This window comes from Coturnix japonica, chromosome 4, assembly GCF_054131305.1.
Source record: "Coturnix japonica strain WE chromosome 4, WE-NBRP24, whole genome shotgun sequence".
Classification (NCBI taxonomy): domain Eukaryota; kingdom Metazoa; phylum Chordata; class Aves; order Galliformes; family Phasianidae; genus Coturnix; species Coturnix japonica.
Window position 1 is genome coordinate 41,972,750 of NC_140666.1, and position 22,880 is coordinate 41,995,629.

Here is a 22,880-nt window from a genome sequence, read left to right on the forward strand (position 1 = left end):
TACTTTTTTTGTCTACCATTTAAGTATTATGAACAAGTTGCAGAATAATCAAATCAGTATACCTGCATATGTGTAAAGTATTCTATTTAAAAAGGGGTTAGTCGTGTACAGTGTGGTAAGATAACTTTGGATCCATTAAGAGTTAGCTCTAGATGCATGTATGTGGGCATTTGTTACTCAGTCATGCCAATGGAAAAGATGATGTAATGCCAGTGGAAACAAGTGGTCTTTGTGGGAAGGTTGTGTAAGGCTGTGGGCTGTGTCAGGACCCTGGACACAGACAGCATTTAGGGTTGCACTGGCTGTTGCACAGATGGAATTTTACACCTGGGCTCAGCCATGTAAGGTTTTTCATTTGGCTGTGCCTCACTTTCCCTAGCACCAGAGCAAGGAGAGTGACACATCCTTCCCTTGCAGAGACCATATTGTGTAGTAACAAGGGGAATATTAGCAACTTCAGGTGGTTTTTAAACACTGCTGGCTGCCTAAATCGCGCAAAATACTTTGCTCACTACTGTCAGTAAAAGCTGCGGATCCACTCTCAAATGTGATCAAGATGTTGAAAGACACAGCAGTTGACTTTCAAGTTTCCTGTTCTCTGCTACTTAACCACCTTAAATTTCATTTGCAAATCTGTGTTTTACCTAAAGAGAGACCTGAATTTTCACACTGTTGAGTGATACAAATCACTAATATCTATAACAACAGTGGTCTGATTTTTAGTCGTAGCAAAATAATATTCCATTTCAGTGACCAGAATCATGACTAACACCTGACTTACTCTTTTTTTCCCTTTCTGCAACTTACTTTTATGAATCTGAATGTTGCTGTAATGTATAAATGAAGGTTTTCTTGCATCCTCTGTAACTGAAGTATTTTACATGGTGGTTGGAGTCATTAAATGATGTTGGAAACAAGTGCCTGCCACCATCACTTCTAATAGAATTTGAGAAAGATACTCCATGAAACCAGTGGAGTTTGCATTGGAGGAAAAAAAAAAAAAAAAAAAGAAGTTGGAGTGTTGTTTTACTTTTGTTCTATTTTTAAGGTGCATCCAGTTATCAGTGCTGGTTGGAAATGGAATTTTCTTTGGAAAACAGGGGGCCTTAACTTAACCTGGGACCGTTAGTGTTTTACTTGTTTCTATTTAAAAAGGGAATGGTATGAATTTCCCAGATACCATTGGTACTTGCACACTTCTCAGAAGTATTATGAAGAGCTGGGCTGGTGGAAGGATGTTTTACATATTGTTAACATATATGTGGATATTCTTATATTATTGTACATGTTTGGGAAAATATCACACAACTTTAAAAGTGTTACAAAGATGTATGTATCTGACTTTTTCCTTTGGAAAATATTATATATTTTTATTTGTATTTTTTACTTTTTTAAGTTCATCTATATGTGCAGTTATTTTTGTATTGCAAGTGGTCTCATAAATGCAGTAGAGGAGATAAAATATGAAGAAAAGTAATTTGGCAAGGATTACACTGCTTTGGAGGGGGGAGGGAGGGGGAACACATTGGTCGGTACCACATTATCAATCCTATAAATACTTGGAGTGTCTTAGCCCTGTAAATATGTCCCAAGACCTCTTTTGATGAGTTGCATAAAGAATTGCAAGGTTTAAATCACCCGTTTTAATTTGTTGTTAATTACCACTTTATTGTGGCCTCTGGTCCTGACTTAATTGAACCTGCTCAAACAGCATGCTTTTGTTTTTATTATTAAAATTTCTCCTTGTTGTTTTTCAGTTGTATGCTGTTTCGTTTTCTTTAGTTTTGTACTTTGGATTTTGTTTCTTGCTTGTGAGAAGTTGATCTTCAGAATTATTTTTACACTATTTATGATTTATTTTCATAATGTAAAAAGTGTGTAATTATTAAAATATCAATTCAATTATTGGTGCTGATTTCCATAGTTATAAAGTTCTTTGTGTTGCTACAAAAAATATGCTCTGGTTTGTCCACAATGGAAAAAGTTTGTGCTAATTTACAGTTTGAAATCTAGTGTGGGTTGTGTAAGTCGGTATTCACATCAGCACAGAAATCGGGGCCTTGGCAACATGTTGCATTTTTCTACAGTGCACAATAAAAAGACCACTCACCTTGCTCTCTCATTCTTAATATACTACATGTGGCACTAAGGGACACGGTTAGCAGGCACAGGGAGGATGGTTCAGCAGTTGGACTAGATGATCTTACAGCTCTTTTCCAGTCTTAAACTGTAGAGCATCTCCTCACCCTGGAAAAGCTACAGAGGGTAAGAGTTCAAACTGCTGCTTAAGCATCATAGGGCCCAAAGAAATAAAGCTGAAAATCACCAGTGGATCCTTTCTGTAATATTTAAGGTTGAGAATAAACCTGAACTGCTGAGAAATAGATACACAAAAGGACTGTGTCACAAGCAATGGTATCCATTAGGGAATATGAACGTCTGGTCTGTTTTACTACAAACCTGCTTTGATCAAAAAAGTCGGGACATAAACCTTCTTACAAAATTGTATATTTTCAAAAGCATCATGTTCTCAGAGGACATATTTTTGCAGGAGTCTCTGAGCAGGGGACTTTTTTGGAAGAACAAAACATTGGGCAGCAGCTGTAACCTCTTCAAAGCATTATTTAAATGTTTGGGTCTTCTAAATCTCCAAATATTTCAGACAAACAAAACACTCCCCATTTTTTTTCCTTTCCTTCACCTCAAAAATGTATTCGTTCTAGACTGTAAGAGAGAATGAGCACCATGGGGTTTTGACATCCCCTCTTAACTCTTGATAATCTCTCTAAATGTATGTTAATCTTATCTAGCTCTTAGGAGTACTAAAAATAGTTCTGCTCCATTTCCCAGAGGAGGTGCTCAGTGCTTAACTTACCCGGTGTCCCCAGCAAGGCTGAGAGCAGATGTTCTCTGGGAGCTGCACGTAGTCCTTGCTTTTGCTGCAGTCACTCTTGGCATTTTCTCTGGACCGGCTTCTCTTGTCATTTTGAATTTTGTTGTTGTTTTTCTGTAGAGAAGGCTTGATTCTGCTGCAGCTCTACTGTCAAGAGAACAAAAAGCAAAGTTGGAGCTGGATGTTGGGCTCCCAAACTGGGCCTGCCCCATCCTGGCACTGTGTGGATGTGTCAGATGGGGTTTTTTTCAGATACTTACTCTTTATTTCTATGATTCTATGATTCAAGAACTTATTCCATAATAGACCTACTTTCAGCAGTGCACGTTTAGCCCAGCATCACTTTGTTAGCACAAGGTCAACCACTCTGGATATTTACAGCCTCTATTTCCTCTCTCAGATCTGTAGCTGCTCTGTTGTTAACCAAGCTCTGTCTGCAGCATATGATTTATTTCGAGTGTGGTAGCAAAGCACAAGCTCTGACCACTGTTGAAGCTACCTCCCTGTTACTTGTCAACATCAGACTCCCTCTGAAGTCAAAACTCAGTTAACCCATCTACTGTAGGTGTTTCATTCTACTGCACTGATGGGATGTTGACTTGACTTTTCTCTGCTATTCTTTCCTTTCCAGATCCCTCCTTCATAATTCTGTGACATTCTGAAGCACCACATGGCTGCACAACAAACCCCTGCCATTTCTCCCTCTCATTTTTAATGGAACTTTTAGTTAGATTAATAAGTAAGGGCTGTTACTCTGTTACTCACATCCAGCTCTGCTTTGTAGACCTACTAAACCTGTTGATCCTCACCCATTTATAAAAAGGAGTGCATGGCAATCAAAAGAAGAAAACGGAAGTTGCCTTGTATGTCCCTAGCTCACCCAATTTCACCTGGTGATTCAATTCTAATAGCAAAAATAAATGTTAACGTAATAAAAGGACAACACAAGAAGCTGTCAAAACCTTCATGTTCCAGCAAGTACTAAGAACCACACCCAAATAAATGTGAAAAACAAAACAAGGGAATGCCAAAGCATTCAAGTCATGTTCCCACAAACGCAATCTTTCCGTCTTCCCAGGGTTACGAACTCGTCTGCTTTTCTATTGAGGTCTGCTGGTTCCCAGTCTTGAGTGCTCACAGGACATTTTCTCCCTTTTCCCATCTGCAGGAGAAAAATACACTGCTTTTAAGTGCTTGCTCTAAAGTCAGGGCTTAGATGTTTCACGTGCATATGTGTACATTAATATACATGAACTGCGTTTTTCAAGAAAACACCACACACAAAGCTGCAACAGGAGAGCATGTTCTGCCAGTGCAGCTGTACTCAATGTGCTGTAATTTGTGTCTGAAGTCAAAAGTGGTCACAGCTCCTGTCACATCAATTAAGGTGCAGGTCTGTGATGTGCGTATGCCAAGACATAATGTTCAGTACTAATGAACACACTTATCATTTTTGTATGTACAGATTACAGCATGGCTGAGTATTCTAAGCAATCATGCGCTCTTGCTGGCATCACCTTTTGTCTGGCTGCTCCCTCCTGGAACAACGAGTACCTGGCAGTTTTTCATGTGCTTGTAGGAGCTCTCCTGTCTGTAGCACAGTTAGAGTGTTGTTGCGACGTAACCGATTCCACCTGAGGTAACGTACATATAAATATGGCATAACTACAAAAGCAAACAAAAATATCAACTCATTATTATATTCGTGAAGCTGTGTGAATATATTTTCCCTCTACAAATGCAGAACTGTGAACTACTGTCACATTCAGCACTGAAATGATTTTTCTACAAATATCGTTCAGGAAGCAGAATGCATGCAAATGGCTCTGGAAGGCAATGCTGGCTATTCCTGCAAAGAGGCAATGGGCACCACGTGCCTTCCTTTACCTTTCTGAGCAGAAGCATGTTTTCAGTGTGGGTCATTTTCCACTGGCCAGCTATAATGGTGTATGGGAAATTGGTAATCACAGCCTGAACCTCTGATTAATCAGCTGAGGCAAGTGTTGGATCAGCTGTGGGAGCACAGGTGGGAGTAATTTAGCTGTGCTCCTGGAAGGGATGGAGCTTGATTCCACCTCCTCTAGACCTCATTTAAGGGCTGACCACCACTAAGGCAGCATCACTTGGAGATTGCTCCTTGATGGAGATTGCCTCAGCGGTTCCCAGCAGACTGAAGACTTCCATATGGGTGAGTTTTTCCTGTAAGTAACCGTTTGGGTATTTACAGCTACCATCTTTTCGTTATTGTCACTATGCAAATGGATTTGCATCTCAGGATGAAACAGCAGCATGTGGCTTTTCAGAGGTCAACCAACTGTGAAGTGGTGTTTAGGAAGAAGAAGGCATTTTACTGGACACTTTTACTTGCTTGTGGTAGCATTTCTTCCTTTTCATCCCCCATCTGGGGAGACAGGAAAAGATGAACTAAAATTTTCAGAAAGTGAACATAACAAGATGGAGAAAACAGTACGTCTGCTTACTTCAAAACTATGTAGTAATAATCATCTATATCATGGGGAAATGCCTGTTACCCCACACCATCATGGCAGCAGGTGGAAGGACCAAAAAAGCTGAGTAGTGTGGTGCTGGGCAGCCCTGTATCTCAGGCAGGGTCTTTCTGCTAACTGTGGGGAAAAAGCTCTTCTCTACACATGCAGCCTGTCTCCTGATAGTATCAGAAGAGTGTGCAAAAGCCATCAGTCAAGAGGAAAGGGCATTTCTGCTGATGCATGTCCTTCTGTGGCTCTGAAGGAACAGATACAACCTGCCTTGTTCTGAGCTAGTTCCCATCCCACTCTGAACTTTCCTGATGAAGTTTAGTGTCATTTTCAGTTGCTAATGCAGCATCGTTTTGCTAAAACTGGAACACGATGGCCTGATGTAATCACGGCTGGCCACCGATGCATGCCTGTAAAAGAGCAGAACGGCATCTTGCACAGCCCTGACATTTCTTTGTGGTGCAGTGTTTCTGAAAGAACGAGACGGGCAGGACGGCGCAAGCAGCAGCTACTCCCCAGCACCGGCAGTGCCAGCAGCCCTGGCGGAGGGACGCGCATTCCCAGCGCCGACAGAGGGCAGGCGGGCACGGGGTGTGGGAAAAGCGGCCGTCCTGAACTTCCTCCGGACAACGGGATCGCGGTTAGATACGGTGTCTAACGTACACAACTGGAACTTCATAAGTCTGTGCCGTATCTTGGCTGGAGCGCGCTCTGAGGACCGGCGGCTGCTGGTTCTCGGGGATGCGGACGTGTAGCTGCTGGGGCCTCTGCCATCTGGGCTGTGTCTGCTTTTCTGGTTGGTGATGCGAGGAGGCTTACGAAGCGGGCTGTGAAAGCTGGGGAGCTTCAAAATTAACACGGGCTGAAGAAAATGCCTGTAGGATATAAATGCTGCTGCTCGACTAGAGAAGCTGGGAGAGAGGTGGCTTACTTGGCAAAGATGTAAAAAAGTATCTAAAAATAAGGAGGTACGTGTCTGCATCTCTGAACACTGGGATGACTAACTTGGTACCGATCTAGAAAGGACAAGCTGCAGCAGCACACGAAGCTGTGTGCAATTCTAGACGTGCTCTGACTGCTCGTACTGGCACAGCAGGGCAGCAGGGAGGTGGGTGCAGGAGCTCTGGATGGTTTGTGGGTACACCATGACAGAGGGGTGCTAAAGCCAAGCAGCTCCACCAGCACCTTGGCTTGCTGTGTGAAAAAGCAATGCTTCTTGGTGTCATTGCCTCTTTCTCCCTTGGTCTTTGGTGTCCAGTGAAGGTTACCAAGGTTATCCATGAAGGAATGCCAGACTATACCAACGTCTGTATCAGTGCTGTGGGTAGCAGGGGAGTGTGGGACTAGTTACAGTTAAGAGTTGCCAGCACAAATGTAGGATGCTCCAGTGCATCAGAGTGCCAGGACCATAGCCCTGTGCACATACAAGTATGAAGTTATAAACAGATTCTGGAAGATGGAGCAGAACTAGGAAGGTGCTGGCATTATGGCCCCAATTTGAGTAAATCAATTACTCAGGGTTACATATGTGTGTTCTGTAAAGAGAAGAACGAAGGGTGAAGAGGAGAGCAGCCTGCTCCAGGAGTGAGGCTCCCAGTCTCCCTCCTGTTTGCTGCCTGGCAGCTCACACCGCCTGGCACTGCTGGGAGAGGAGCAGAGCAGGGAAGGAGGGATGAAGGGAGGGTATGGAGGGAGGGAGAGAGGGTGGGAAGGAGGAGGGGTTTGGCGAGGCCGGCTCCGGGATAAGAGGCGGGGAGCCCCTGGGCTTCCCGTGCCGCGCCGTGCCACGCCGGGCGGGATGGAGGAGCGCTACAGCAAGGCAGAGACCCTGGCGCTGCGGAGGAAGCATATCGGGTAGGGGCGGCGAGGCGGGAGGGAGCGGGGCTGTGCCGTGCCGTGACACTCTGACTCCAGCAGGCAGGTGAAAAAGAAGCTGAGATTATTAGAACCAAACCTGGCTATTTGCTGACGGCAGCCTAAATACGCGGGACGTATAGAAAACTCCCTAAAAATTCAGAGAGTTTGGCCTTATAAAGCATGCACATCAACTTCGCTGTAGGGGTCAGCTGCTGAGGGTGCTTCCCTGCACGAGCGTTACACTGGCTGTGTTGGGTGAATGCCAAAAGCCTGCAGAAAGGGCTGGCACCAAGCAGAAGAGAAGAGTGTTGTCCAGAAATGCCCCACATTAATGATGCTGATGAAGTGTGTAGCAGGGGAAGAGCAGAAGAGCAGAAAAGATCTATGCAACAGGAATGCGAGGTGTGAGAAAGAAAGTGAGCAGGTTCTCTTTCTATTAGTTACCTCTGAACTTTACAGGGTCCCAATCTCAATAGAGCTGACAGAGAAATGTGTGAGGAATACTGCCTGGGCAGCCTGGAAAGAGATGTGTTATCCAAGGCCATATAAACACTGCTAAAAGTTTAGAAGGCTCAGTAATGCTATTCTGCTCAGTAATGTATTCAACATAATTCTATAGCTGGTGTGTTCTCCACAAGGGCATAAAAAAAATGTAAAGAGTCCTTTGGATCTGTCACAAGGAACGCGCTGAGAGTCAGCATGATTTTGGTGTTTACAGAAAGCTGCTTTTAAAGGTTTTACTCAAAGCAGTTGATTTCAGAGATACAGAGATTTTAAGGGCTTCTCGGCACCTATGAAAATAAAGCCTGTGAAGCATTAGTGTTTTGTGCCTGAATGTGACCTCCAGTAGCTGCTAGCTGTTGCATAAGGAACTTCTGCCTATAGCAGAAAACAATTCTTGACAACTTAGTTTTATTCCCATTGAGTTTTCTGGCTGCCCATATCCATGAGTCATGTAAACAGAAATGCAGTGGGCATGCAAGCACCTGGATTAACTTGCAGCCACTGTGCTCGTGGGGATGCGGCCAGATAGAACCATGGCTTCAAATGCCCCTGGCAAGAGCTGCTCCTGGTCCCAGGCATGGGAGGTGGGCACCGGGCAGTTCTTTTCCACTCTGCAGAGGAAGGAAGTAGCTTAAATGGTTTTATTTTATATATATATATATTTTTTTAGGCCTTCCTGCAAAGTTTTCTTTGCCAAGGACCCTCTGAAGATAGTGCGTGCTCAGGGCCAGTATATGTTTGATGAGACTGGAGAAAAATACTTAGACTGTATCAACAATGTTGCACATGGTAAGCAGTTTATCTTTCAAGAGTGCTTCTGTTGCTTCACCTCTAATAGGAATCCTAATGCACTTGTTCCAAGTGGCAGTGTATGGTCACAGGGCTTCCCTCAGTCTCCTTTTATGGTTCAGCTAGTGTTTGCTAGTATTAACTGTTTTCTTCTTTAGTTGGCCACAGTCATCCCTATGTGACAAAGGCTGCAACAAAGCAGATGGAATTGCTCAATACAAATTCCCGGTTCCTACATGACAACCTTGTTCAATATGCTCAGCGTCTTACTGCCACCCTGCCAGAGAAACTCTCTGTTTGCTATTTTGTTAACTCTGGGTAGGTCTACTCATTTATTTACTTTTTGTTAAAGTTACTTTCTTCTTGTTAAAGATGAATGTTCAGAACGGCTTGGTCCAAATCTTACATTTCTAAGAATAGAACGTAGTAATAAGTGATGCAGTTATTTCCAGTAGTGAATGATTGAAGGACTTAGTATGATGGCTCAGTGCAACAGAGCCAAAAGATGGAACTGCAGAACATTAGACAAAAAAAATATTGGTGGGGGGGAGGTGGGGGTAGACAACAAAAAATGTGAATTTAGACAGCAAGTTAGTGAATTCTATGTTCTAATGGACACATGACTTTGGACGCAAGTATCTCCTTTAGATGGTCTGTCCAATCTGTGATCACTGACTGTGTCCAACAGTCAGTAGGAACTGGGGCTGCTGTAGATCAGGCTGGAAGCCTGGGTCTCTCAGCAGGAGCAGATTTGTGTCCTCTGCTGCTGGATGGTGCTGGGAAGGATAAAGCCATCATAGAGGTGCATTCAGAGCTGGCATGCTCTGTAGCTTTTCCATGGCTTGCAGCTGTGTTGCACTTCCAGCTGCTGACTGCTCTGCAAAGAGGTCTCATTTGTATCAAGATGAGGGAAATGGGAAATATTTCACAAGGGAGTGAAGTAAAGCATCTCTTTGTTTGTTGTTTGTACAAAGGTTTGTTTCTGATTCACTGTATTAAGTGGCATTTACAGTCTCAACCTTAGCATTGTATTCTTTATAGTAACAGGGCCTGTTGTGTCTCAGGCCTACTCTTCTATGTTAGAACAAATTTTAATTGGGAGGCTTTCTTCACTCTTTCATGGATGTCTTCGCTACTATGCAGGTCTGAAGCAAATGATCTGGCTTTACGACTGGCTCGGCAGTACCACGGACACCAAGATGTGATCACCCTTGAAAAGTAAGTACACAGAACAGACTGTAGGAGTTGATGGCTGCATTCACACAATTACTTCAGAAGCAGCTTTGCAGCAACACACTGTTGCTTGTACTGTCTGCTGAAAGAAAGGCTTTCATAGGAGGTCAGGAAATAAGTTTCCCTTTTCCACATTTGGATAAACACAAGTTATGAAGATTTGTAAGAAGCAGAGATTGTCGGGCACCTGTTACAGGGATTTCACACAGAGCATCCCAAAGCAATTCATTCCAGAAGCTTGGGTGTTAGTCTTAAACATCAGTGAGTGGTCTAGCCCATGGGATACTCTGGAAAAGGGCTTTCTGCCACACTGCTGGAAATGTTTATTTATGATAATCAGGAAAGACAAAAGTCTTTTCCAACCTAAATTTTTCTAGGATTAAATTATTCTAAATAAGTAAATACTTCATGGCTAAGAAGAAAGATCCTGGAGCTCTGCAATGGTGCTGATGCTCTGCTGTTCTGACGCTCACCTCTTCTCCACTGAACACAAGCACAAAAGATTGAGCAGCCACAAAATCAGGAGGAACTGAAAAGGCTGTCAGTCATGGAAAAAGGTGGTTGACCATGTCTCTGGGTTTCCCTACCCTAGATGGATGTGTAGAGTTGGTTATGCTGCTGTAGGTCTCTAACTATTCCTCAGCCTCTGATCAGAAAATCCAGCCAAAGCCACTGCAAGAGCACATCTTTATCCAAACAGCACAAAGCTTGTTTGACCCAGCTGTAGTCAAATCACTGCCAGTCCTCCTTGACTTACACAGCCTCAATTTGGAGCTACTGACAGTAGCTTTAGTAAGGAGAAGCTGATGATGGAGCTGGCTCAGTCAATCTGTTTGACTGCAAAGTCTTGTCTTACTGAACACAATAAGGTATTTTCTTGCCCCAGCTCTCCAATGCTCTACAGGGTTTTGCTACATCTGTGGGCACAGGGTAGGTTTTCTGTCCTTTCTTTTTCTCTAATGGCAGATTTTGATGACTGACAGGAGTTAAGAAGATAAATGAGTGCCAAAAAAATACCCTTTTGTACACCACATCTTCTGAGATTAGATTGTGAAGTGTCTTTGTGCTTGAGGTTTTCTTTGCACCCAGCTCATGTCTGAATGGAAGTGTTTATGCTTTGAATGATGCTACTAAATGCCTTATGTTCAGAGGGCTGTGCTTCCAAATTTCTAAGTCACGTTGACCTCAGTAATAACCATTTTTATCATAATTATAAGGCTTTCATTATTCCTCCTTATCCTGTGATTGGCTTCAGCTAAACAGTCAGGACTGTAGAGCCTTTGGGGCAGGTAGTGATGTGCTGCTGCAGTATAAAATACAAATCTTCTACTGCAGTACAAACTCTTAAGAGCCTTTGCAATGTTACTGGGGTCTATCTCAGAAAGCTTGAGTTGGCCTGGGGTCTCCAGGCTGGAGGTGAGTTATTGCTTGTAACTGGTTAGGGCAGACAGTGTTGCAACCCAGGGGACAGCATCTTTCTCTGTCCTTATGCTTGCACCTGATTTAATGAAAGAAAAAATCCTCACTCCTGCTTCCACTCTTGATCATTAATTAAAGAAAGATTGAATGAATTAAACCAAGATCCCATCACTAACATTGCTAATGTGTTGCGGATACAGTCTCTTAGTCTGTTTTATTTGTGGGGATAGTTGTAAATTTAGCTCTTCTATAAATTTGGAGAAAAATGACTTCAATGTTTAACACTCATGCAGTGCTTACCATGGCCATGTTACATCTCTGATTGACATCAGTCCCTATAAATTTAATCAGCTGGGAAAGGACAGCAAGAAGGAGTTTGTGCACGTGGTAAGTGTGCTTTTTTGGTTCTGCTTGCTTTACGTTGTTATGCCTGTTATGCAGCATATTCAATTACTCACTTCTGGTGTAAACATACTTTCATTCTGCTTTGCTGATGCCAGCAGACATACACTTGGGTGTCAGTGGCTTTAATAAAGCAAATTTGCTTGCTTTTGTATTCCAAAGAGAGAACTCAGTGGTAAAGCTGAATTCCTTCACAGTGTGACAAGTATCCTGAGCTGCTGAACTGTACAGATACAGAGTTTGAAGGTTTGGCTAAGGACATGCAGGAATTTTGATTCTGCTTCCAAAAACCAGAAAGCCAGACCATGCATGTACACACAGTTCTGGGTAGAGAGCTCAGGGGTACTCAACTGACCAGGACTGATTTCCAGCCTAATCTTATATGTTTTACCAAACCAGAATTCACTTTCAGAGAAGTACACCAAACTACAAAGAGGTGTTTCCTATCTAGACTTCTTGATGTTAACCATACTGTCAGATTAGCGTCCTCCTTTTTATAATGGTTTCATTCCTTTATTTATGGAACTCCTTCCAACATTGTAGAGGCTTGAAGTTCACTCAGATTCTTCCCATGATGAGTATGCTGAAAGTCAAGTGACAGATTGGAAAACCCACTTCTGCAGTTGCAGAAATGGAACATCCTGCGATAGTCTAAAATAAGATGAGAGATGAAGACTCGGTATTATGTGTCAGGCAAGAGAAGGGATGTTATTGAAAAGGAGGATGAGATAAATGGCTTTCAACAGTTGCTTTCAGCTGTACTATATATATCATAGGACTACCTTTGTGTTTAGGCTCCTGTACGCATATTTTTTGTAATTCCATTCAGAAACTGAGACTGTGCTAACTCTTATGATGTACCTGCATGGAATGACAAAACTATATCCTGCTCCAGAAACACAGAGCAAGAGAAAAGAAACAGGAAGTAAACATTTCACAGAAAGATGGGCTTTAAAAAAAATGTTGGTCTCTTCAGGCTCCTTCTCCAGATATCTACAGGGGAAAATATAGGGAAGACCACCCAGACCCAGCAAGTGCTTATGCTGAAGAGGTGAAAAAGATCATTGAGGAAACACAGAAGAATGGGCGGAAGGTGTGTATCTTGTGCTCTAGAAACACTGAAGTTTCATCTACTAAGTGTAAAATGGGGACATGAAACTGAAGACATATTCCTCTACTTAGTTTCCTCTGTGTTCAGAATGTGTCATTTTTCAACCATATGCTCTTACCATAATTTTTCTAGGCACCAATGAAAAGATCAATAATACAGTTGTAAAAGAGCAGATACAACCAAAACACTTTAATTCCCTATTTTATGCACTGCACCAGTAGATTGTAAATATGTTAGGGCACAGCTAGGCTTGGAGGTCAGCTGAGAAACTACACCAAAAATTCTAGCAAGGACATGTAAAAGCATTGAGGATGGAGAAAACATGGTAGATAAAACCCTGGTATTACATTTTTGACTGCAGTAGCTTAAGATAACTTTTGAAGTCATTTAAAAAGATCAGTATTCTAATCACATGATCTTGATTTAAAAAAAAAAAAAAAAAAAAAAGAATGACTTTAAGCAGACTGCTTACAATGTGCATTAATATTTTGTACAATTGCACTAGCATCTGGGGACATGTAAGGCTTATTCAAAGTCCCATGTTCTGTGGAGACAGGGACATGTTCCCTTCTAGTCCAATGGACTTGTATCTCTCTTCTTTTAATTTCTTCATCAACTTCTTTTATTCATTACTAACGGATAGTTTTGTGTTTTTTCTTCCTTTGTTTCCTTTCTTTTGCATATTTCTTAGGTTTTGGTGACATAACCTGTGGCAGGACAAGTTGTGCTAAAGGCTAAGCCTCACATGCTATGGGAAGCTTCGTACTCTTTGGCCGTAGCATGACTCTTCAAATATTGTGTACGGTTCTTTACACATTTCTGCTCGGCCTTGTTTCCAGGAAGACTGCACCAACCCAAAAGACCTCTTGATGATCAGGGAGGGGTTCAAAAGTGGTGTGGGGATGCAACCCCTTAAAAAGCATATTATGCTAAGACTTTGGGGTAATATTGTATCTCTGCTGCATAGACATGTTGACATGAAACAGATTTTGTTGTTCCAGTGTATCTGATCTGCTGCTTTTGCCCTTCCTGACTTGAAATAACTTTCTTTTTCATTCCTAGCAACTGGAATTATTTCATCTGTAGATTTTATTTTTTTTTTCCTCCTCTTTTGTCGAGTGCCTTGTGTTGATGTTTCACTTGTTCAGTTATTTACATTAGGCAGGGGTGCCCAAAGCTTAGCCTCAGGTCATCTTCCAGCTCAGCTTCTACCCAGTTCTTCCTGGTGTTTGAGACTGAACTATTAAGCTGATGACCACATGCACCTGTTACTGGAACATTCTGAAATTAACCTTTTGGAGAAAATTACAAATGTTGTGTGTCTTCCTCTAAATTGTAAATTAAATTACTGAGCTTCCAGGAGCCTGTCCACAGACTCCAGTGAGTGTCTCCACCTTCAATGGCAGTAAGATCAGAGGTTAATGGAAGCTCTTGTACTCTCATCATTTTGCAAAGCTGACCCTGGCTACTGCAATTTGGGCACCCTATATTGAAAAACGAGTAAGCTCTCTAGCCATAGCTTCTCAAGAGCCCTCAACTGTCCAACCCAGTGTGTGATTAAATTAGGGCACACACCTAAACATTTTTTTCAAGATTGTTAAATGTTTGTACAAAGGCTGAACAGATGAACATAGCTCTTACCTGAGTTTGTTTTTTTAATAGATTGCTGCTTTCATAGCTGAATCCATGCAGAGCTGTGGAGGCCAAGTAATTCCACCTGTGGGCTATTTCCAGAAAGTGGCAGAGTATGTACATCACTCTTCAGAAGGGCATACCTAGAAAATTAACCACAAATATAAGTTTTTCACTATGGGCTAATACAATCAATACAAATACCTCCCTCTCTTGTTCTGAAAAGTACAATCCCACTTCTATTTTCTATGGAACAGCAGCTGACTAATTCTTTTAGCTACATAATTGTCTATCTTTCTTTAATCTTCAGGCTGTAAATTTTATGGGAGATGAATTTGAACCATCAGAGAGGTAGCCCTGCAGTACAATTGCAGTGCTCCTATTTTGCATCAAAATATTAGCTAATTTTTTTTGTTAACATCTAGTCAATTAAATATTTTATCAATTCAAATAGCTATAGCTCTGCTTGAGAAGTTTACAATGGATATCTTAAATTCAGTAAGTGATCTGTAGGTTTACTAGGGCCTGAGTAAGAGTCAGGTCAATGAAGCATAAGTAGTACTTGAAGTATTTGTAGTACTACTTGTAGTGCTCACGTAACTACAATGAAGGAGAAGCTCAAGTCACTCAGGATCCAGATGTCAGACTGTTCCTGAAAGCAGAGTCCTGGCAGCAATCTTTGGAATAAGAGAGGAAGAACGAAGCTAATTTTACACAGACTAATAGGATGTATGCCAGGGGGTTTGCCTGCTTACTCAGCTTCTGAGCACAATTGCTAGAGCACCAGCACTGAAGTTCAGCACCAAGCTGTGTTTCAGCAGTCATATTCTTTCTTCTCTTTTTCTTTTTTTCTTTTTTTTTTTTTTTTCCGAACTTGGTTTCACAGTAGAGACTTTCTGTACTGCAAAAATTCTTGTCCTAGTCTACCTACTCAAAATTAGTCTCCAAAGTCAGTCATACCAATCTTTCATTTTTTTTTTCAGGTATGTGCATGCAGCAGGTGGTTTATTCATAGCTGATGAAGTCCAGGTTGGCTTCGGCAGGGTTGGGAAGCATTTCTGGGCTTTCCAGCTACAAGGTGAAGATTTTGTGCCTGACATTGTCACCATGGGAAAGCCCATTGGCAATGGACACCCTATGTCTTGCGTGGTCACAACAAGGGAAATTGCTGAAAAGTTTGGTGCCTCTGGACTGGAGTATTTCAATACAGTAAGTCTGTACATGAAGGCTTGTCCTTTTAGTTACATTTAGCAGTTACAAGTTGTTCAAGTCATTCTGCTAACACCTGCATCCTTCATTACATCACATTGCTAAAAGCTGGAATTTAGCCAGCCTAATATTTAAAAACAAATGGACCAGCATTAGATCTCTGGCAAGTCTTGGAGCTCAGGTCCTATGCATATAGATAAACTGTACCTTCACTTCCCTTTCACCCTTGTTTCCTCTGAAATGCTGACCATGTAATGTTTCATGATCTAGGTAGGACAGACTCAGCTATGAGTGCTGTGCAGGTGGGGTTAGACCCTGGCAGAATTCACTGTGCAGCTGTCACCTAATGAAACTGACTCTCTACCAGGAAGCATTTGTGTAGCACGTGTGCCACAGAGGAGCAGTTTTCTTCTTAGTTAGAATCCTCTTTTCTGCTCCTGTGACTTCTTCCCAGCTGCCATTAATTCCTCCTGCTTTCAATGGAGTTTATATGGTACAGTACAGGAAACACCAGATCCATAACCCACTGCCCTTCACAGGAGCATTTTGTCCGCATATGTAACCAGCAAACCATGAGAGCAGCCTGAATGCTTGAGCTGTGAAATCTTCAAATTACTGAAACCCGAAGCGATGGAATGGAGAGCTCCCTTCCTTGGGCTTTGCTGCACTGCCCATGGGGAAATGCCCTTCACAGCTTGCACAGCACAAAATCTCATCCTCTTTAAGCTTTTCTCATACATATCACATAGGAGAGGGCAAGCAAAAGTGACATGAGTGGACACAGATGAACATTTCTGTTGGGTTCTGTTTTCCTGTTGTTTTTGCTATCAGTTTGGAGGCAACCCTGTGTCTTGCGCTATTGGTTTGGCTGTACTGGAGGTAATTGAAAAAGAAGATCTCCAAGGAAATGCTACACGTGTAGGAAGTTACCTCCTAGAACTGCTGGCTGAGCAAAAGAAGAAGCATCCTTTAGTGGGAGATATCAGGTAGGTGTCTCATGGCTGCTAAATATTTCACGGAGATGATGGGAAAATCTGCAGGTCTGGGGCAAGGGGAACACAGAAACAATATACCATGATTTACATGCCATTCTTTTTTGAAATTGGACTATGCAACATCAATACTGTAAACATATTTTCCAATAGATGTTTCCATTCAGCTGTTTAGCTATGTAGTAAATGTAGCCTAGAAAGGCTCTGGGAGTAGACAGGAGAAAAATCCATCATCATGCAATAGCCCAGTCATCAGCACACTCTTGGGATGACAGAAACCTCATTCAAATAATGAGGCATTAGAAATAGTGTGGCCAACAGGAGCAGAGAGGTAATCATCTCCCTGTACTCAGCACTGGTGAGGCAGCAGCTCGAGTACTGTGTTCAGTTTTGGGCCCCTCTCTACAAGAAATATATTGAGGCTCTGGGAGATGTCCAGAGAAGGACAACAAAACTGGTGAGGGGTCTGGAGCACAAGTCTTATGGGGAGCAGCTGAGGGAACTGGGATTGTTTAGTCTGGAGAAGAGAATGGTGAGGCGCTGGAATGGCTGCCCAGGGAGGTGGTGAAGTCACCATCCCTGGCAGTGTTCAAGAGCCATCTGGATGAGGAGCTACAAGATCTGGTTTAGTGGCTTGCGGTAGCAATGGTAATGGGAGGACGGTTGGACTGGATGGTATTGTAGGTCCTTTCCAACCTTGTGATTCTATGGTTCTATGAAATCTTCAGATAGTTCCTTCGGAGATGTTGGTGTGGGTTCCCCTCATCTCATATTAGTACCATGATAACTACCTTCAGTTCGGTCTTTGTTTTTCTTCTCGATTTTATTCTTGTTTTTTGCTACCTATCTTCCACAGCACTCTATTTTGAGGTTTGCAGGATGAGAGAAAGAATGTAGCTTCAGTGAGCCTCCTGAATTTGTTCAGAATCAGCTGTTAGCCTGCTTTATCAATAGGAACACAGGATTTTATCTTTCCATGCTTTATTCTCTTCTCCAGAGGTGTTGGATTGTTTGTTGGTGTGGACTTGGTGAAGGATCAACAAAAGAGAACACCAGCCACAGCTGAAGCTCTTCACCTCATTTACAAGTAAGTATTTTCTAAAGACTGCATGTAGCAATCAAACCTTCCTAATATTCCCTAGCAGTTACTCGTTAATTTCAGTCTAAATTCATGTAGCTTGTGATAGCATGGTATTAGAAAAAAACTGAATTTGGCCTAAAGGACAGGACACCATGTAGTTGTTGAACAGTTTATTAACAAATGTTCCCTTTTTTTCCATAGGCTGAAAGAGCAGAAAATCCTTCTTAGTGCAGATGGACCTTACAGAAATATACTAAAATTTAAACCACCAATGTGTTTCACTATGGAAGATGCAAAACACGTAGTGGAGAAAATTGATGTACTTCTCACAGGTATGTATGCTTTAATGCCCAAAATAATACTCTGTTCATTTCCAAATTACACATTAGGAAAGACACTTCTGAAGCACCACTAAAACTTTCCCGCATGCTCTGTTTGGGTTTTTCATTGCTTTTTTATTTTTCTTTTTTATTTTTCTCTAAACTGGCTTTCTTGAGCACGATTGTTTGTCTCACTAAAATTTATCCTGAAAGTCTTCAGGCTCTATTTAACTTTTACCTGGGGAGCAATCCAAGGGAAAGTAACATCAGGTTATTTATTATTAATAACATACTATTAGCATAACGGCTTTCCAAGCCCATTCTACATTGAACACTCTTGTCTCCTGAGATTAGTACAACCAGAACTAAACTAACATGAATTTGCTGAGCAAAGGCAGGTAGACAGCTCTGAAAGGTCTGTCTGAACCCCTGTGGTATGGCTAAGCTGCTAAGTTCACTCATTAAACACTCACAAGCTACATGGCCTTAAAACATTAATCATGTTTCCTTGGGAAACTGTTTTAGGAAGTATTCGTTATTCTTCAGTTCTCCTGTGGGATAAATGCACAGAGGGACAGCTGAATGCATACTCTTTTCCTTCAGCCAGCTGTTAAAATGACTGTATGCTTACTTACTCTTGGTAAATTATTTTTTTCTTAGAAATGGAAGAGGCAACTGGAATGAAGACAGGAAATGACGCATCTACAAACATACAGCATAAAATAAAAGTATGTTTTGAATTTTTATGGAACTTTTATTCAGGTAGATGCTCTGTGAAACAAATGACTTTGGTAAAGTCATTTTTGGTGGTGTGAGTGGCTTTGTGTATTGAAACTGAGCTCAGAATGTAATCTATTACAAGAAATCTAAGAGGTTCGTGTTACTGGTGCAGAGCTAAAAAGAGCTGATAACACAGACCTACAGCAAGAAACATTTTATAGACAAGCCCACTGCCTTGCCTGCCTTACATATACATAAAGAAGATCAACCAGACTTGGGACTGCACACTACTGTGAGCTATAAGCAGTCAAGAATTTTACTTGTTCTAGGTATTGAGTGCTGCCAATGGATATTTGGCCTTTTAAGCCAGCCTTCAACCTGGAAGAGTTCCAATTTTTACAGTGTTCCAAGGACTTAGTTTCCACTATAGGTCTTTGAGTATGAATGGCTGCCATGCATCCAAATTAAGACTTCTTAAGTTGCAGCACTGGACAAATCATATATAATTTCTCACACCCTTAAAAATACATGTCCTCCACTGTGCCATAGGAAGGCTCACTGGGGTGTCATTGGCAAGTTTTCCATTGATGCTGCAGGTGGCAAGGATGCAATAGCTCAGCTGTCTAGGGAGGAGTAACTAAGGCAGAGATCCTATGGATTACTGGCTGTCTAAGTAATAGATGAATGTAGAATATTTTGGAATTCAAACTGTCTATTACCAACATTTGTACATTCAGGTCAATCTCTTCCAAAGGCAAGAAGTTATGCTACTAAGACTTAGAAGAGTCATACAGAACTTCTTAATAGGAATCAAGCTCAATTGTTGCCTGTTGAAAGTTTAGCATGAACCTTCATTGATATCTTATTTGCGTTTCAGGCTAATGAAGGAAGTCCTCAACCAGAGTCTGCAAGTGAAAGCACCAGCCATTTGAATGGAGCTGCATGTAGACAAGAAAATGGTTTTTATCCTGAAAAACACTCAGTGCCAAGTACAATAAGGACATGAAGAGAGATAGTTTTCTTGTTCAGGTTGAATTTATTTTCTATTTGTTTATGAGATGAAGAGTGCAATAGTGCAAGTACTAGGATCTCTTGAAGCCACGTGCTAGTACCAACTAGCTTCATTAGGAGTTAAATACATTTTCAGATATGGGATTGTACCATATGGCCTGAAGGCTATGTGTGACAGAACAGGCAAGTGATACTTGAATACCTCGTTGCTGATTGCAGGCTTGACACAGGTAAACATAAACTGTTAAATTGGTGGATTTACTCCCACTACGCAGTATCTGAGTTGCTTAACAGCCATACAAGCAAACTGCCAATTTCATTAAGTTTAACGTAAGCTTAGCATGCTATTTTTACAATATTTTAAATTTCAATATGTAATATTGAGATGTTAATCACTTTCCATGTTTTAATGGCTGAATTCACAAAACAATGCTTGAGAGAATCCATTCTTCTTGTATAACTTAGGTCCTATGGATCGTATTCCCAGCTGACATACATTGGGGTAGCTTTGCTAATGTCAGTGATGCTCTACCAAGTGTCTACCACTGTGTGTGTAAAGATGTAACATTTATGCAAGCCATTCTCAATTTATCTTCAAAGAAAATGAAAACAGATCATACTTTTCTAATGATAAAGCAACTTTTCTAGATAATTATTTATATAGAGTAAGACTTTATCTTTCTTGTTCAAAATTTATATATTGGACTCTCTTAGTCCATGAAATATGCAAGTAGAGGTTCAAAATGAGGTTCCCAGGCACAGCCCAGCTTGCATTTCCACAGATTTTAGATGTTTTGAAGGTCATGGGAATTACTGCCTGATTCTTTTCTAGGAATTCTGTTAGTTTTTGGGGTTTTTTTTCATCAGAGGTGAAGAGCTGCATACCAGTCACACTGGATCCTGATACATAAATAACTGCTAACATTTGATAGATTACTAAAATGAGATGACCTCTGCATAAAATATGCATGCAGCCACTGCCTGTCTTCACTGCAGATAAATTGGACTGACTTGCCTCCTTGTTGGTGTTAGATTCCAAAAGCCCACAAACCCTGCTTTTCTTTTTTAATACACACCCAACTCTACACTATGGAAGATTCCATGTGCTTCCAAGTGGTTTATAATTTAGGAAAAAGACAAAATCTGTTTCCTTTTAAGTTTTCATACCCTGACTTCTGCTGGTTTGTAGCTGCTGCTAATGATTCTACTTATATCACTGAAAACTGAGCACTTTAATTTTGTATTTTCCACAATTTGCTACATTAACAATGATGTTTCCAGTGTATCAACTTCTGACATTCTCAAGCTGGCTTATTTTCTATGTCACAATTCTTGTACAATTCCATAAAACTCTTGTACACAATTCCATAAAAATAAATCTGTTATTTGTAATTACAAAGTCCTCCACAAGGGTTTTTTGTTTCCATTTCATTCCTCACTGGCATCTATTTGATGAAGAAAAAAGCCTGGGCTGCTGTCCATGCCACACTAGAAGTGGCATGGCTGTGTTTCCCCAAGGCTCTATGCTGTAGAGCCTCTCCCTCCACGCCAGATGTTACCTCTATTGCCGCAACTCAGTACCTGTGTGACTATGCTGCAAACTGGACAGGATCCTACTAACCTTGCAGCAAGAGGCATGGCATGGGTCTTTTCCAGAATGATGCCACAGAGACCTAAGTCAAACTCATCTGGACGTGTGGCAGGATTTATCATACCAGATACACCACTGAAAGACTAGTATACAAAAACAGATATCAACACATTAATGGTAAATGTCCATGGAAATTTTGCTCAAAATCAAGACTGCCACAGAGGCCAAGGCTTTGAAGCCTAGAGCTTGGAGAAGGGAAGCACCTTCCTTACATGCTACTTTGAGACCAACCATCTCTTGTTCATTGTCAGCAAATTAAATCACCTGAACACACACTGCATGTAACAAAGGGATTAGTAACAGCCCATTTCCTTCCTTACCTGTTGGAGGTCACCTGTTTTTCCTAAGTGCCACAAGTATTTCCTACCATGACATCTATATAAGGGCACAGTTTAACTCACTCCTGGTTTGGGACGAGGGCTGCTTATATTACACATCACAGAAGTGCACAGAATGAGCAGCAAATGGTTCCCAGCAAGTAATACAAGGGGGAATACTGGGAGGGTTAATGTTCAGTGCAACACAGCCCACCAGGCTATGCTATGGCACAGACTGTTGTGACACAACATTAATATTTAACTTCTGAAAGATGAGAAGGAACTAGAAGATCCAATTAGGTACATAAAGATTGTATCTTCATCAGCGCAAGGAGCATGTGCCTCTGCCTCTGCAATACCTGCATCTTGTTTCTACACAGGCTAAAATACATGGAAAAACACCTGTTCCATTCTGATGTTGTTTTGCAGACAGATTCTGCTTCACAAGGCAAGAAGCTCTCTACCCATATGCTCTGCTAATTATGGTTAATTGTAAAAGTTATCTAGAAGAGCTGAACGTTACCTAATCCACTCGGAATAAAGCACTTCCATTTATATGGAGGAACAAATCCAGCAGTTAGCAGGAGCTGAGGTGGACTTACTAGACTTACTATATTTTTGTCAACGTTCTTGAGATAGTTCAGAATCCTCTAATAAGATTATTCACAGTCCCTGTTGTGAAGGGTTTATTGATTAGAAGAGACTGACTAAAAGATGAAAGAGAGTAGGCAGAAATAACTAAAGTCAAACACGAGGAGCTGTTCCAGTCAGTTGAACTGTACAGATATGCTTTCTTCGTGTAACAGGTAAGCCTTTTTCCCCTCTGAAACCCTTTGTTTCCCCTCTTTCTTCCTCTCCCATCCAGGCTGTGCAGATCCTGGGTTTGGCCAGGTAATTCAACTTCCCCAGCCCTTATGTTCATCAGACATGGGGAAAAAAAAAAAAAAATTAAAAAAAATTTGTGTATATATATATATATATATAGTGGCTATATATATATATATATATATATATATATATATATATATATATTGCCGCTAGTTTACTGATGAGCAGGATCCTGGAGAAAGCCAGAGCCTGTGCAAGACAAGCAGCAGGAAGATGAGGCAGTGGAGAGAGGGAAGGACAGGACACTATCCCAAGTGGGGATCCAGAGCTACTTTTATCTTCACTGCAGCAGTTAATTATACCAGAAGATGAATCAATTAATTCTATGGCCTTTTACCACTACTCCAATTGCT

At 41.5% G+C, this 22,880-nt stretch overlaps 1 protein-coding gene and 1 long non-coding RNA gene across 3 annotated transcripts; one reads left to right on the forward strand and one right to left on the reverse strand.

The window, feature by feature from the left end:
- Nucleotides 1-2,076: 2,076 nt before the first annotated feature.
- LOC116653352 (uncharacterized) lies at nt 2,077-4,532 on the reverse strand. The gene is made up of 2 exons (XR_004306976.2): nt 4,411-4,532; nt 2,077-4,055 (listed from the first exon to the last, which is right to left on the reverse strand). It is a non-coding gene; the product is annotated as an uncharacterized LOC116653352 (long non-coding RNA).
- Nucleotides 4,533-5,986: 1,454 nt separating this feature from the next.
- On the forward strand, nt 5,987-21,070 carry ETNPPL (ethanolamine-phosphate phospho-lyase). Of its 2 annotated transcripts, none has more exons than XM_015861373.3 (13): nt 5,987-6,359; nt 8,423-8,541; nt 8,700-8,859; nt 9,685-9,759; nt 11,487-11,580; nt 12,572-12,688; nt 14,369-14,451; nt 15,322-15,547; nt 16,379-16,533; nt 17,537-17,626; nt 17,822-17,952; nt 18,601-18,668; nt 19,538-21,070. In XM_015861373.3, the coding sequence occupies exons 2-13, from the start codon at nt 8,487-8,489 to the stop codon at nt 19,664-19,666; spliced, it is 1,383 nt and encodes a 460-aa protein (XP_015716859.2). In that variant the 5' UTR covers nt 5,987-6,359; nt 8,423-8,486; the 3' UTR covers nt 19,667-21,070. The 2 variants fall into 2 exon arrangements, with proteins under 2 accessions (XP_015716859.2, XP_015716857.2); XM_015861371.3 differs by lacking the exon at nt 5,987-6,359 and adding an exon at nt 7,163-7,245.
- Nucleotides 21,071-22,880: the final 1,810 nt, after the last annotated feature.

Excerpts from the sequence above, each read along its gene's own strand:
- ETNPPL (XM_015861371.3), top strand. The coding sequence starts at position 7,190 with ATGGAGGAGCGCTACAGCAAGGCAGAGACCCTGGCGCTGCGGAGGAAG. Across the intron at positions 7,246-8,422 it reads CTGCGGAGGAAGCATATCGG|GCCTTCCTGCAAAGTTTTCT; the intron begins GTAGGGGCGGCG and ends ATATTTTTTTAG. Across the intron at positions 16,534-17,536 it reads CCTTTAGTGGGAGATATCAG|AGGTGTTGGATTGTTTGTTG; the intron begins GTAGGTGTCTCA and ends TCTCTTCTCCAG.